Source organism: Cajanus cajan, chromosome 6, assembly GCF_000230855.2.
Source record: "Cajanus cajan strain Asha chromosome 6, NIPB_CcT2T_4, whole genome shotgun sequence".
Lineage (NCBI taxonomy): Eukaryota > Viridiplantae > Streptophyta > Magnoliopsida > Fabales > Fabaceae > Cajanus > Cajanus cajan.
In genome coordinates this window covers 59,481,738-59,499,164 of record NC_138522.1, presented here as the reverse complement: position 1 = coordinate 59,499,164, position 17,427 = coordinate 59,481,738, and the positions used below count along the sequence as shown (strand labels likewise).

The window sequence follows — 17,427 nt, the reverse complement described above, 5'->3', positions numbered from 1 at the left end:
CTATAACAATATATAAAAAAGATATCTCATTTTGGTATTCATTTTTCAAAGATATTAATACTTCTATATTATATTTTAATTTTTCCATCAATATATAATTAGGGATAAAATAGGAAAAATATATATACACAAATAACTAACTACCATCTTTAAAAAACAATAACTACTCTCTTTAAAAAATAATAACTATTTAATTTTGCCTTAGATTAATAAACTCACCAATTCATTCAATCCATCAATTTGGCAGGTTTAACACGTTACTCGATAGGTCAATCTTTTAATCTAATTATTTTTTATTTTATGCTTTTAAATGATAAATTTATAGTAAACTTATACTGGATCAATATTTTATTTTATAACTTTATTTTTCTTTCTAGATAATTATTCTTATTTTACATAAAATAGAAGTATATTATTTTGATCACATATTTTTCATAAGTATATTTTTATGTATAATGTCATTTTTTTAATAAAAAATTATATTACTTAAACCGTTTGTATAAAAAAATATAATATCTCTAACCAATATTACAAATAATAATAAAATTTCATGTTGTGGTAATGTATATTAAAATATTTTGATTTCAATTGAGATTTTTAAAAAAATTGAATAAATTCAACTCATTTTTTTTAACTTACAAAATCAATCCGCTAATCCATTACTAAATAAAATAAATTACATTTTTTTTAATTCATTTTCTTTAATGAATCAATTCACTCTGTTCCATTTCTTTCCTCCCATTTTAGATGGATTAACTTCACACCCTATATTTTAATGGGATGGGATGATAGGTACCTTTGAAATTTTGAATTATCCCCGGTTATTACGGTCGCCATTATTTTTTTAGTTTTTCTTGGACCTTTCGGGACTAGATTGTGTGTGTACTTAGACAGGGTATGGTAATTCGGCCGAATCCATAATGTAAACAAATATTATTGAATTTAACATATATTATACCCAAAAATATAATTCATACATAAATTTAACTATATATATATATATATATATAATTATTTTAAATCAAGTAATATTCTCATAAGTATTATTAAAATCTAAGATATCTAACAAAATATTGACAACGTTTTTACCAAACACATCATACAGCACCATGGTAAAAATATAAATCCAATCTATTTTTAATATATATTTTTTACATTATCTTAATAATTGATAAAATTGTTTTTATAAAATACTATGATACAATGAAAAATATGGCCTATTTCACTCTAACTCTTTCCAGTAACTAAAATACAAAATCCGTTTTAGAGAAGTTTGTGAAAATAATAAATTTGGGAACGCTTAACTTGAATTGTATCAAAAGTCAGTACGACTGGGCGCTGCGGAATTGTTAATGTTTTCCTCCAATTCTCTGCGAGACTCATCCCACAACTGCGTTTCAATATCCAGCCTCTTGATTTCTGCAAGTCCACGTTCAACTGCGGACGGGATAAATCACTAAAGATCATGTTCAAACTAAAAGCATTTACATATTATATTTGCAACACAACATAGTAGTAATTAAGACAATAATTTTGAGTATTTTAGTTTGATATATAAAACCCATGTTATTGCTATTCCCAAGTAGAACGACTAAAATTGGCGGACTTCAGTCTTTTTAGCAGAAAAGATTACCTAAAAGATGACTTAGTTTAAATGGAAATACATCACATATTTATTTACAATTGTTTTTCTCTTAGCACATAAAATAAAACCACAGAAGTGATATCAGGGCAAAGCTACAATAATAAATGCTTAATTTTCGCACACAAAAAATGAATATGGTAGAACCAATACTGCTTTGCAGGTAAATTATAACGGATGGGAGGAAAGGATGAAGGGTACCGTCAACTGCATCTTGTGAGGTAGGAGTATTTGAGTTATGACTGATCCAGAATTGCAAACGCTCATTTGCTATGTCAATCTCTATTTCATGCCTTTTTGCCCTCCTCCAAATGTAAGTAAGCCAAGCCTAAACGAACATGAAAGACAAGAGAGTGGATTCATGATCGAACACAACTGATGTGAATTAACATGTTTGAAAAGGAAAATTGTAAATAAGCTCCATACTAACAAAATTTGAATCTTTCTTAATAAACCCCCACAAGAAAAGAAAGGTTATTTTCACTTTTATCTATATCAAATTTTGAATACAGAAAAAAATTGGAGAAAGTCATATTTTAGTAAATAAATGTGAAAAAAAATATTTTCTTAAACAAAATGCTTCCTAAATTTCTAGATATCTTTTCAAGTTTTATTCCAAGTAATTATTTGGAAACATTTTTTTATAGTATTTATTGACATATTTTACTCTGATGAAGTTGCTCGAGCTTCAGCAAATAATAAATCCCATATACAATAAGTTTATTCTAATTAAGATACAAATTCCAACCGCTTGTTTTCTTCCTTTTCTTTCTCATTGTCCCGTCTCATTAACAAATGCTGTTTTCTTCACATTCAAACTTATGCTTCTATCAGTAACCCATTCAAAACTAATTGAATGAAGTTTGCTTGTTGTGTCGTATATATTACTATTTAGCTATTGTAAATTAAACTTTCCATATCACACAAATTGAAAATTAAAGGCCTAATTAGTTACCACAATTTCCATGGCATGTAACAAGGAGGAGGGTGAGAAGTGATTAAGGAGGATATTACCAATTTTATCAGCCAAATAATGAAGAAACACAATGAAAATATTGTTACATGTTACCTGTTTAAAAGATACATCTTCGGCCTCTTCCTGACTCAATTCTGAAAGTAAAATAATTATCTTTAAATCAAGTATGTAACGTGCAAGCTAACTGAAAAATATATATTTTTAAATAAGATTTAGGTTTAGGATAGTGTCAATTTGAATCAATTTACAAACATGCAGGTTGTGTTGTGAGGACGATTATCAAAAGGAAGACAAAACATGTAGCATATAAGATTAAATGATGAAAACTATCCCTTATCTCTTTATTTCTTTCTAACTTAACTCGTCCCATATCATATACATTTTTAAAATATATATAATAAAAAAGTCTCACAAGTCGCAAAACAAGCTCAATACACTATCATAATATTATAACTCCACTAATTTTTTACCACATGATCAAGGAAATGCAAAGTGCGACTAGAAAATCTTACCAAATGCATCACACTGCCCTTCAATTGGTAGTTTTAGGTCATCTACATAAAAATAAAAAAAATAAAAAAATCAAGACAAGTGTTAGAACATATGCATAACGATCTTTGAGAGAATGAAAACCACAAGCTTATATATTTAAATAACCCTTAATAATAAGATTATATAATATACTCTACACTCAAATAGGTATCAATCTGGAAAAATATAAAAGAGAAAAAGAAAATTTGCACATAAACAGTATATTTACTATTAAATGTTCTTTTTAAGAAAAATAACTATGAATCACTCGTTAAAAGAATGTTATTTATAATTACACTACATGTTTCACGCACAAAATTTATAGCACAAGCTAAATAGTAGATGATGACTGTATTCTCCGAAAAAAAAAAGAATAATGCTTTTTCTACAACAACTTTGGAATACCATTTGATGTCTTTTTTATTTTTATGAGATATTTTTGACATAAGCAGATATAACAACAATAAAAGCAATTAAATGAAAATTATAGACAAATGAATACCATATCAAATAAGATGATTAAATTTGACGTTCAACTTAAAAACCTATAAAATTAGTTGATATATTATTTAACTTGGCACCTGAAAAACCTGCTTTCAATAAATTTGGTCGCCTATGTTGAGCCAATGCAACTGCCAATGCTTCTTCTACCTTTAAAATAATTATAAAGAAGAAATCCAATCATAACTTAAACGAAAAAAACAATGGAGTCAGAATAAGATTGTAATATATAGATTAAATATGTAATATTATTGTGTTTTTAAATTTTAAAGTGCAATGTTGCTAAGACAAAGTTAACCATAAAAATAGTATTATAAAAAGATGTACATGATTCTTTTTCTACAATAGCTAGAGTAGTTGACTCAATTTATATATTGAATTCATTAATTCTCCGCGATGTTTTTCATGTTCTTAATATTTGTCATGCAATTTATTATCAAACTTGTAACTTAAATTGTCTTCTAGTTTTTGACTCGTCATATTTGCAAATATCAAGAGTTGAAATCGACGGAGATGATTGACGATGCTAAAGAGATTGATAGCCTAACAAAATTGAAAGCAATTCTCTTTACTCATCAAAAGCTTATAAAAAAAACCAACCCTGAATTCATAATGATGTTTGAGGACTAACAGAAATACCTTACTTTGAAATAAATAAATAAATAAGTGGTTCTTTTTAGATGATTATACAAGGCTGACCCGTTGGCATAGGTATGTCTAATGAGAGAAAATTTCAAAGTAAAGGGGATTTTCAAAACTTTCTTTCATATTATAAAGACATAATTTTAGGAACAAATCAAAATATTTTCAAGTAGCAAAAACTAGTATTTTAAAAAGTTCTCGTGTTGACAGCTCCCAACAAAATATGAGAGCCGAGAGGAAAAATAACACATTTTGGAAGTTGCTAGAGAATTATAATTTCAATATCTGATACGTAAATATATTTAGAGTGAAGAAATTTTAACATCAACCCATTTAATTGATAAATGTCCAACAAAACTTTAAAACCCCTTTCAGATGTTTGTTCGTTCGTTTCTAAAATTATCCCGTTGACATCTTATTGAATGAGGACGGGAAGAAGAAATTCTTGTGAAGAAAGGTATCACACGTTAAATTCCCAACTTTGAATTTAAAAGTGAAAAAGAGATTTTAGTATCTACGTACTAACATAACATTTGAAGCAATAAAGGACGTGCATGCCATCATTTTTAAAAATAAGGATATAATAGAAACCTTTAGTGAAGCCAATTGCCGCAAACCTTGCTCGACAAAAAGCATGTTCTCAATATTTCCCTCTCCAGAAAGTTCCTTCAGATCGCGTTGATATTCTGTATCCTCTAAATCCAGGTCTACCGGGTAGCACAAAAACTGAGGATTGTTAATCACCCGAACTTTTTTTCATGAGTTAGATACGTAAGTAACCGAGGGAAAGAAAAAAAGATAACAAGTAAACCACCAAAACAAAAAATATTCAGAAGTAATTAACGTTACCTGTTTCCTCTTTAGCTTTCTCTCCTGCGGCTAATACAACTTCATCTGGATTCGGGGCGAACATAGACCAGTATTTATATTTTGCTTCAGCAATATCAGCATGAATACCTGACATATATGAGATTTTCCCCCATTTCTTTAAATAAAAGTACAATTTCTAAGCAGTTGCATCAAAATGACAGTAAGTTCATCGACATCAAAATAAAAATATTAAAACTTAGTGAGATACTATTTCTAAAAAAGAAAGTTGTCCAATTTCGGCGGGATAAAAATAATGTTTTGTTTTATTTTGTTTCGATTCTGCATTGGCTAATTTTATTTTATTTTTAAAATCAATACCTAATTGATTAAAGTTAGCCTATTATATTTAGATTTTTAGATTTTTTAGTCTTCATAATTAATGATTATGAACTGGAGTAACATTTTTTCTCCTTGAATTTTCGTATTTCAAAATAAATGATATTTTTATAACTAAAAATTGAAAAACTATCATATATATTAACTTAAACAAACAATTTTACATATAAAAGCATTATTATTTTTCAGAAGCTTTTTGAATACTACTTTCTTCACCTACCGTTTTAGAAACAAAAAATATTTTTTTTTGTTTGTTATTTTAATTTTAATTTCAATTAGAAAATAAGAATATTAATAATTTAAATTTTTTGTTTTATCTTTTGATATATCTACTAAATAATTGAGGTTCGGAGACAACTTATTTATTAAAATTAGTCGCCTATTTTTCAAAAACTCTTGAAATAAACTAATAAAAATTAAAAAGTTATTTTTCAAACTAAGTTGAGCCAATTGTATACCAAAAATAAAATAATATTTTTGAGTAAACCCAGGGTATTTTACAATTATTAATAAATAACTTTAAATATTCTAATAAATAATATTAAATTGTATTTTCTTATAACTAAGATTTCTGAAAAAAAAAAAAAAAAAAAAGAAGAATTTGCTGTGTTTGAAATTAATGTGTATTATCATTTCAACTTTTCTTTTTGAAATTACAAAATTTATTTCTAAATCCATGGTGACGAGGTCCACTTATTTGAAAAAATATCATTGGCATTTTCCCTCGTCTTTGATTGTTTTTAATAAAATATCGCTAATTGAAAAAAATACAGACATATTGCTCATATGTGTTTTATTAGTCAGCAATGGTACCATAATTAAAGATAAGTCGAGTTCGTTAAAAAACACGTGTAAGAGGAACAATTTCATTATTCCGGGAAAAAAATTACTGCTTAAATTTGTTAGGAAATTAATATTTTGACGAATTTTGTTTTGACTAAATCTCTAAGTTTAGGCAAAGTTACATTAGAACATTTATAATAGGAGTTATCTACGAGTAATTCTCATTCACTTTAAATGAGTTTCAATGTGTCATATCACTCATAACCAATTCATATTATATTTATACAATTTTTGTTTTAATGAGAGTTATTTATAAACACTTCCACTTTTTAACAATTCATACTATATTTTTTAACAATTCATACCACATTTTTTGATTAATTTAAACAAAATTAATTATTATGGAAAGAACGTATCTTGAAAAACAAATCAAACCTCTCTACAAATAACATATCTTGGAGAAGGTACGTATCTTAATTTTTAGCAATTTTTATTGTTGTCACTCCATTCCAATGAAAGTTTGTAATAAGGGGCATGCTTAACTTTTACGAACTACATAAACATCTTTGCTGGAGGTGCTCTTAGGTGACTATTTGATGCATGAAAATTTTCACAGCAAAACCATTTCCTTGAGAATGAATTTCGCAAAAATAAGATATCTAAAAGAGTTTGTAAAATTTGTTTAGTTATTATTTCATTTTTTATGAATAATCTATTTATAATTAGTTTAAATGAAAAAAATTAATTACTTTATAATAAATAAATATGAAAATTTTCATTTTCATTTGTATTGGTAGGAAAATTGGTTTTATTTATTTATTTACAAATTAATATTTTCATAATTTGTTTATGTCTAGACAATAGTTTTATTGTCTTCAAACATGAAAAAAAAAACAGTTGAATTTCAATACATATATAATTTATTATGCATATACTTCTTAATTTTCTCATCAACCACTATAACTCGCTTTACCTTCTAAAATGAGTTGTTTATTTTAGATAAACCACAACCATCGAGACTTTAAACAAATCCAAAACAAAAGTAAATCAATGTACCAAAAAAAAAAAAAAAAAAAGCAAATCACACAATTAACGTTATATATATATATAGATAGATAGATACTGGATTGACGGTATATTTTAACAACTAATAAGATCACCTTACCATGTTGAAAGCATAAACCCCAGTACCGAGCTAGCCAACACCTCTTTAAAACAACCTCTTCCTAAGAGACAAGCGGAAAGTATCATTAATTATGATTATTTAAATGAAAACTTTATGCTTAAAATTAATTATTAAACCCTAACCATTTCTTCCGGGGTAAGTATCATTCGTTGAGTCATAAGCTGTAGCTTTTCCAAAGCAGAAGCCGTCTCCTCCCTTGCAGTCTGATACAAAATATGAGAAATTTAAATTGAACTCCATAAACATAATTTTTTCCATGCATTAAAAAATTGCATAATTTGAAAACAGAACTATGAAACGTACAAGGTAAAATGCTGGATACCTCAGCATCCGCCTGAAGCGTTGCTTGAAAGCCTCCATGATTCTTTGATGCATTTCTTAAAGCAGCCTGAAAATGGAAATTTAGGTCATTCTACAAACGTTAATAATAAAATAAAATAAAACTAGGATCAGATTGACTATACTATATTAAAATTGATACCAAGAGAAGTGTTTGTAACACACTTCTCTGAACATTATTTATTAAAGGCCATAAATCCTACACATTGATCGTAAATTCTAAATAACATAGTTAATATAATTTATTAAAAATAATACATTAACTCTAAACTATGACTATACATGTTTCTTTGATTAATTAATTTGCCAGTAATAGATGCACAACTACGAGGCCTATTCCCAGCGGTAGAGACTTGCATAAAGAATACGAGAAAGAGGGTTAGCTAGGTAAACGAAAAGAAGATAAACCTCTCTTTGCTGCAGTGCTGCCTCTTTTCTGAAGAACAAAACAAACAAGTATCAGAATACTAAAAAGATTTAGGGAAGAAACAGAACTTACCTATAGCTAGTCAGTCTCTCATGTTGTTAATGTTATCTAATTTTTCTGCCGCGGTAGATAATTTTCTTGGAAAAAAATCAGAGATCAAATTGTAGATGGGTTTTCTTCAAAATTTAAATGCATGCATTGAAATAGATTCAACAAATTAAGTTAAATCTATGAAAAGAATCACAAAATAAATAAAATGATTAATGGACAGAAAAGAAAATTTAGAAAATTATAAGTGGACAACAATGTTCTTATTTTAAACCATATATAAATAGTAAAGCGAAGTGACATTTAATCCAAACCCCAAGTGTTGAAAGGGATCAAGATACTCTCATGTTTGTTTTGATTGAGAAAAGATACCAACAACTATGAGATCCATCAATTTGAGTAGGGTCCACTAATTTTGCTTAATTCTCCTTTTCTCTCATGGGATGATCATGGTACTCGCTATATCATGGGAAGAACCAACTTTATGTTGAATGTGTCATTTGTCTGGATCATTTTTGGCTTATTTGAGTAAAATGTTTTTAAAAGGGAGAATAAAATAAGAATTAAAAAATGAAATCAGTTTTTTTTTAAATTTAAATTAATTTATGTATATACTAATTTACAGAAGTTTTCTAATATTAATTTTTTTAAAAAAAATATTTTTAATTTATGAAAAAAAAATTCTTCTTTTTTATAATTATTTTTAGAAAAGTTTATCTAAACACAGTCTTTACTTTTATACCAACTAATCTCATTGCTAAACTTGCCTGGTTAAAAGACGAGCTTCCAAAGTTACACCTTCTCCGAGAGCAGCAACCTATAAGAAAGTATATGAAAAATAATGGATAATTAGTAGACATATATAGATCCTCACTGACCAGTTATACCATACAATGAGAGAGAAAGAAACTCGAGATAGTAGGTAATGCCGATGTGAGAGTCTTTCCTTACCAATGGTAATTTATCCGATCATGCAATTCAAATATTTGGAATGGTATGCCAACCTAAAAAAAAAAGTTTAATTCTAATATGATAATGGTGTATAAGTATTTTGTACAATTACCTTGATAACAATGACATGTGTTTGTATAGAACTTTTACTTCTTTTTTTTTTTATCTGATATATTTTCTTTTGGTTTCTCATAAGCATATTTCTTCGGAGATCGAAGATAATTATGTTTAGGTACGACCTGATATTAAAAATGGATACCTTTTTCGGCTGATATTTTTTCACTTTTTTTATTCTCTATTTTCTTTCCGTTTCATCTAAATAATCATATTTTCTTTTTGTAATTAAATTTATTTTCATGTTATTCTTTAATGAGTTCAATAATACACGAGATATGAAATTTAATATATGAAGTGACAGCATGATATTAGATGTCAATATAAAATTACAATAATCATGCATTCAAAAGTCAAAATATATACTAAAATCATTTATCAAAAGATTATGAACATCGGAAGTGGACGCGGCCAAAGTACTAATAACAATATAATTTTAAATCTAATTCTTTTTTGCTTATTCTTCTAATAATATAATGTTGATTTTTGTATTATATCATTTTTAATAAAAAAATAATTATAAAATTAATTTTATAAAATTATTATTCTTTTTCATCCATTTATTAACAATTTTTTATTTGTCTAAAATGACTTAGAATAACACTTATTATAGAATAGATAAAATAACAATTATACTTTAAATATTATCAAACATGTTGGACAAAAAAAAAAAAAAAAAACTTTACCAAAAAAAACATGTTGGACAAATTTCATTTTTCTTCGTTCTGTTATAAAAAAGTAGCAAATAACACATTTCCTAAATCATATTTCCTTCATCAAAATAACCGTAATTATGGTAGCTAAATTTGTTCCCTAACATTTGATTACATGTCCCCGGATGTTATCAACATCACATGTATGCTTGTGCACTAGACGCTTTTTTTCCCCTTTCTGGGGGAAGCAATGGTACTAACGGCTTACTAGTGCACAAGAGCAATAAACAAATAAATAATTGCAGAAGAAAGATGGACGCTTTGGCAGATCCCTCAAATGTATTACCTGTTGTTCTAGTTGCCTAACTCTTGATTCAGTTTCCTCACACTTGTCTTCTGCAAGTCGAAGCTGTGGAAACACACATAACAATGGTGCGCCAAAATCAATTTTCATAATGGAAAACTTGATATTATCAGCCTTCAGCCGTATTGTTATTTATTAAAGACAGCAGCAATATTCATATGACTGTGGCAAGTTAGCTACATCTAATCTAGCCCAAAATTATATCTGAATCTAGAAAGAAGCTAATGTATCAATATAAAAAATATGAACTGAACGTTCCAATAGATGAAATCAAGAAAACTGATGTAACACACGAGTCTTTCTTCTACAATGTTAAAATAATGCAGCTAGAGTCTCAAAATTTGAATGTCTATGAGGAAAACATAATAATGAAACTAATGTATTTTATCACCTTTTCAACCAAATTGTCGTTCTCTTCTTGTAACATATCAAGCTGCATTAAAATTCACATCTCATTAGTAGATTCCTGAAAATAGACAGCAGCCATGCCTGGCTGAGGAAGTTGAAGATTAAGAAATGCAGGTGAAGAAAAGTTAGAAGGTGGTTGGAAGGGCGGAAGGAACAAGTAGAAATACAGAGCGGGTAGCTTGTTTAGTGACCCTGAAATGAATCATCTATGAAAGAAAGACTTCAAAGGCATGAACATAATTAAATCTAGTGTCCAAAATGGACCCATGTAATACCTCATCCTCAAGCTCACTAGTTGGACGCTGCTGCTGATTGGCATTTTCCCTTACCTTCATACTACTCAGATCAAGTGACAACCTACATGGTCATAAAAAGCACACAGCATTACATAGATGATATGCGTTATAGAGTAAATTTTGGATTTCAAAGTCACCCCTTATTTCATTAATGGCACGCATTTTGAACCTATGATTAGAAATTTGTGTGATACGCATGATATTACTTATCTGATTTTTTTCTTTTATAATTAAAAATCACACGTAGGTCTTACTAAATAGTAGTGTATAACATGAAATTTCCTGCTTTCAAAAAAAATAAAAATGAATTTTACTAAGATAGCTCTATATTAGTGTGGCTAACATGAAATTTTACCCAATGAACGTAAAAAAGAGTGTAAGAAACGCGAGATAACATTTCTCCAATGCATTTATTGGAATTAAAATGAGTAAATTGATGGGAAAAAAAACTCTTCCACGCACAATATAATATTCATACCTAAAGATTTCAAATAGAATGTACACTAAGATTTTATTTTCCAACTCTATACATAAAACTAAACTATAATGCAAAATACAAATGTATCATCATCATAATGAATGATAAAAAAAAATCACCATCCTAATTAAAAAAGAAAAAGAAAATAGATCTCTAAAAATAACCGATCCTCTTTATTTTTCATTCACTCCATGTATTTTAAAATTTTTATAACATAAATAAACGTACTACTTAAATGTAGAAAATAACCAAGAAGAGGATCATGTGATGATAATCCAGTGTCTTATTATTGTTTCTTGGAAAGGAAATACAAAAGCAAACATACCTTCTGTCTTTTCTAATATCAAGTAGAGGCTCAGTGGGAGGAATACCACCAGAGGAGGCTGGTCTGAGTGTGATAGGTACACTAGGCGGCACCATGGGAACCACCTTAGAAAGCCCAGAGGGACGGCCCGAGGTTGAGCGAGCAGAGGGAGGTTGATCACTGTTCGCACTGCTGGGTTGAGGCGTCCGAGTCGATATCATAGTGCGAGCGGAGGGAGACGAGTCCAGTGTTCGGGTTGCTGGTGTTGAACGAGCAGAAGGTGGTTGTTGTTCCGCTTGGTTCCCAATCGTGGGTGTTCGAGGTGGTGGTTGCTCGACAGCATTTGAAGAGGCAGATGATCGAACACTCGATATGCCTCTCACAGATTGGGGCTGTTCTTGAGCGGTGCGAATTGACTGATACAAATTAACAAAATCAAAGTTTCATCAACTTGTTGCAATTAGAACATGTTTATGAAAATTTAATTTCCCCCATATTAGCTTTTTGTTTTAAATACTCACACTTGATCTATGAAATTTTACGAATTCCTTATACATGTTATTTTTATTTTCTTTTAAAATATGTTAAAAGCACTTAAAAGGAAAGTTTATAAAATTATATAAATAAAAAAAATTAAAATTATATATAAGGACTAAGTTTTTTTTTTTTTTTGTCTTCTTAAAAATAAAATAAAATATTTAAAATTTGAATTTAATATATTTTTTTTTCATAAAATTGATTCTACTGTATAAAAACTATTTTTTTATTAAAAATAAATAAATATCTTAAAATTATTTTTCAATAAATTCAACTAAACAAAAATTCATTCTAAATATAATCTATTATAAAAATAATCAATTACATATATAATTAATTATTACAATAATATATTTTTGTTATAACTTTATCAATTACATTCTTAATATCATTCAAGGTTAATAATCTATAAATCTAAGAGAAATTCTATCATACATAAAAAAATTAAGCGTCCTTTGATTAAATGGAGAGGAGATAGAAAAATTTAAAAATTTTATTTGATTGAAAAAATGGGAGGTAATTCTTTTCTTATATAATTCAGAAAAAAGAAATTTTAAAAATTAATTTACCTTTATTTTGTTATAATTTAAAATTTAAAAAAAATATTTTAAATATTAAATAATAAATGTCTCAAAACTAGAATTGGAGAATTGGAAGGGAGCTAAAATTAGGTTAGGGATTTTACTTCCCTCTCCTCTTAAAATTGGAATCAAACGATACAAATTTAAAAAACTTTTCTCCAACAAAATATAATGTAAAGGATATTGGTACACCGAAAAATTTTCTCTCTTTCTCTTTTGTTTAACATATGTATGTAACTCGTTCTACGTACCAAAAACTCTATATTTATTTTAGGTTCATAACAATTTTTTAATTGGAATGAAGTTTTTTTGTTTTTCTCTCTCTCAATATAGAAACTCAGTTAACTACTGATTCAGAAAAACAAAAGTATCAACACCTTATATTTTTTTAAGTCCTATAACTCCCTAAATTTACTTAGAATGAACGAATAATATAATGGTATTTTAACTATTTTTCACACTCTTATCCACTTATAAATTGGGTTGTACACTCTTTATTTTAAGTAAGATTTATTAAAAATTATAAAATCATATATGAATTACATTAAATTAAAAAATTCAAAATAATACAATTTTTGTAGCCGGAAAAAGTTATGTCTGCGCAAATTAATCTTTATTACCTAAATTATGGACATTACCTAAATTATGTTTATGAATTTATTTATTTATTTATTTTTGTTTTTTTAAATAATTTTAATGAATCTTAAATAATAATTAAGAATATATTAAGAAGTTATATTGGTATCATTTTCCTTGGAAGTTATATGTATGACCAGATTATTCATTTTTTAATAATTATTTTAAAGTATAAATATTTCAGAAAGAGAGGGTGTGAAAATTAAATTAAAACACTAAAAAGTATATATATCTATGCAAAAATAGAAGCTAGTTACCGCTGGCGCTGGGGAACGCGATCTAGCAGATGGTGATTGTTCTTGCACGGAGCGAACTGACTAATAGAAACAAAATCAAACGTATTCACCAACTTGTTATTCCAATTAAGCAGCATTTAGCACGAATATATACATAATACATCATTGCAACGAAAAATCGAATTACCGCGGGGGAACGTGATCTCGCAGATGGAGGTTGATCTTGAGCAGCGCGAACTGGCTAAGAGAAATAACACGGAACAAATTTTCAAACAAAGCACTGCAATCGACTGATAATTCAAATGCCGCGAAGCGAAATGACTTAATTACCATCGGTGACCGCGACCTCGCAGATACCGCTGGATCCGGAACGCTCCGAACTGCCTAATAGAACAGCAACAACGTGGAATTCGAAGCACGTTCAAAAGGAATCAATAAACACAATATTAAGCAATCAAAACGGTTGAATGAGTAGTTAGTTAAGTTACCACAGGAGAGCGAGATGGCCTTGGTCTTCCACCGCCGAGGCCAATGCCTCCGGAGCCGGTGATGGAGGAATAGTCGAGAGGAACGTCGTCGTCGTCGTCATCCTCGTCCTCGGTTTGCGACATGACCTGTGCGAGCCTCTGCGCGGCGGCTTTGGTGGCGTTGTTCTGCGCTCTCCGGACGTTGGCCATGGCGGAGCCGGTGGAGCCTGCACGCGAGTGGCGGTGCAGCGGCGACACCATATTCACCGGCGAGGACGGCGTGGTCGGCGTCCCCGAAGAGCTGTTCTGCCTATCGTACATTTTCCGCCGATCCATCTAGAAAACCGAAAAAAAAATAAAAAATGAAACGTTATTGAAAATAACAAAGCCGTTGAAAAAGTTATGGTGAAACTTGCTTTGGCTGTGAGTGGTTGAATCGAAGGAGGAGGTTATATGAGAAGAGGAAGAATGGAGAAAAAAATGGTTGATGGATCTGTTAGGCGTAAGGCATAATGATTGGGAGTTAGAGGCATAATGTTGTTGTTGGAAGAGACAGAAAAGTAAAAGGAGAGAGTGGAAGAAGCGTGTTGGAGTGGCGTCCTGCTATTGTGGAGGGACTTGAGGATCCATTCGTTAGAGGTTGGGAGCTGTGACGTCGATGCAACTGCTTCCATTTTGTAACGGTCTCCGAACTTCCTGTAACGAAAATTTTTATGTTTTTCTATTACTCCTTTAGACAATAAATAAATAAATCTCACAATATAAGAGATAGGGGATAAAATGTAAGAAAGATTGTAAGATAAGGTAATTGGACAAACGAAGATATGAATAAAAAAGTTTGTCTCAAAAAATTATCTTCAAAATTGTAACATTTATTCTGATATATGGATAATCTCTATTATCTATATTATATATAGCTAAAAGCATATCTCTTTTATTAATTACCTTATTAGATAGATTGTTATATTTTTTATTATTAAAAATAATTTTAAAAAATTAATATCTTTTATCAAATTTAAGATTTAAATTTAAAATCTTAATATTTGATGATCAATTACAACATTAATTCAATTATTTTATTTTTATTTTTGTTTTATTTTTAATAGAAATATAAAGTGTTTTAATCTCATTATTCAATAATAATATAACTTTTGTTATTAATAGGATCATAAGGAGCATTACCAAATTATAGTCAAATGAGTTTCGAACTATATGTAATAAAAGATAGAGTTTTTTTTATTGTTATAAAATAAATAATATAATATTAATGTAGTTATTATTTAAAATATTTTTATATAATATTATAATATAATTTTTGCATATTATTAAAATATATAATACTTCATTAATAAACAATGTTATACTACATTGGTAGTATAACACCAGTGATGTATTAGAAAAAATAAGAAAATTAGTTAATAAAAAAGTGATTCTATTTATTATATAAAAATATTAAATAATAAATTATATAAATTATTTACAATAAATTTAGTTATTTTGATTGGAAATTATGTTTATTAATTTTAAACTAAATTTAATATTAAATAAGAATTAGAAAACAGTTAATTATATATATATATATAATACAGTATTTATTTGATAACTCAATATAATATATAATATATAAAATAATGAAGTTTCTAATAAGGATAATCGCTTTTAATACTTATGAAATCACTTTTTAACATTTTTATTAATTTATGTTTCTTTTACAGGTTATTGTCACGTCAATTAATAGATAAAAATTAAAGGATTGTAATTGTGAAATATATATATATATATATATATATATATATATATATATTCAACATAAACATAGTTTTTAACTAAAAATTAAAGATTAAGACACTAGAAATCTATTTAAGGAATTGATATATCTAAATTATTTTTTTATGTATATTTACTAGAGAGTAAACTCATAATTACATGTTAAAAAGAGAAGGTAACCTACTATGTTGGTAAAAATCTTGAATTATATTAAGTTTAAATATATTTTTTATTTGCAATAAAAAATTATCTTTTTAATCTTTATAATTTTATCAACTTTACATTTTAGTCTCCGTAATTAAGAATATTCAGTTTTTTAGTTCTTTTGCATATAATTTTTTTATTCTCTTTAGTTTTTATAGTTATATAAATTTTCTCTTTTAGTCCCTATAAAAATAAAGAATTAAAATAAAATAAAATAAAAATAACATGTATAAAAATAAAATAAAACATTTTTTACTATAAATACTAAAAGATAAAAGGTAAAAATTATGAATCTATATGAATAAACAAATAATTAAGCAATAATATAATAATCAAAAGTGAAATCTAATCATAAAATAATGAAAAATATTAACTAATATACTGTTCAAATTATACATTTTATCACATTATATTCATTCTACTTACATTAGAGAAAGTGAGACACTTCATGTCTCGTAATAAAAAAAAATAATGAAATTAAGAAAACTTACAGTTAATTTTAAAATAATGAGGTGGTTAAATAAATTAATTTAAGGATAAAAGAATAAAAATATATATATGAACATTAAAATAAAATATGCTTTTTATTAATTTTATAAATTATAGATATATTATTTCCATTTCATTTATAGATTATAGATATATAATTTTCATTTCATTTAAAAGTAGATTGATAGAGCACCTTCATTGGAGGGTGTTTATTGAGTTGCTTATTCTTAAGTAACGGTGCTTACAATTTTTTTTTATTGGAGTGATCTTATATGACAATTCAGTTACTTAAAATTTTTTCTCTGTTACTTCTACAAGCAAAGGTGCTTAAAACTAAGAAGAGAAATTTAATTGGTTGAATTGGATCTCCATGAAATATGAATCAAATTTATCAAAAAAAAAAAAAAAAAAAAAAAACATCATTCACCTCATCTTCTTCCGTCCGAGGAAGGTTGCCGACGCCGACCCGTGTCCCCGGTCGCTGGTCGCGCGTCGCCGGTCTAGCATTTATTTTTAACATACTTATTGATTTAACCCTGTAACTCTAAAATAGTATTTTTATATAAACTTTAAGATAACTATTATGAAAATTAAATAACACGTGTCTTTTAATTAAATTTTAAAAATAAATTTAATGTAATAACCAAATAAAAATGAAGAA

The 17,427-nt window shown here is 27.6% G+C and overlaps 1 protein-coding gene across 2 annotated transcripts; it reads right to left on the bottom strand.

Moving 5' to 3' along the window:
• Positions 1 to 1,113: 1,113 nt before the first annotated feature.
• On the bottom strand, positions 1,114 to 14,978 carry LOC109793455 (uncharacterized). 2 transcript variants are annotated; one of them, XM_083059152.1, is made up of 21 exons: positions 14,723 to 14,978; positions 14,328 to 14,642; positions 14,170 to 14,223; positions 14,027 to 14,080; positions 13,861 to 13,920; positions 11,871 to 12,265; positions 11,047 to 11,128; positions 10,755 to 10,796; positions 10,346 to 10,408; positions 9,049 to 9,098; positions 8,215 to 8,242; positions 7,790 to 7,855; positions 7,590 to 7,670; positions 7,447 to 7,507; positions 5,142 to 5,249; positions 4,884 to 5,041; positions 3,731 to 3,800; positions 3,131 to 3,172; positions 2,712 to 2,752; positions 1,844 to 1,970; positions 1,114 to 1,437 (listed from the first exon to the last, which is right to left on the bottom strand). In XM_083059152.1, the coding sequence occupies exons 2-21, from the start codon at positions 14,640 to 14,642 to the stop codon at positions 1,316 to 1,318; spliced, it is 2,019 nt and encodes a 672-aa protein (XP_082915278.1). In that variant the 5' UTR covers positions 14,723 to 14,978; the 3' UTR covers positions 1,114 to 1,315. The 2 variants fall into 2 exon arrangements, with proteins under 2 accessions (XP_082915278.1, XP_082915279.1); XM_083059153.1 differs by having other exon boundaries at positions 4,884 to 4,999; positions 14,723 to 14,976.
• Between the last annotated feature and the right edge of the window lie 2,449 nt (positions 14,979 to 17,427).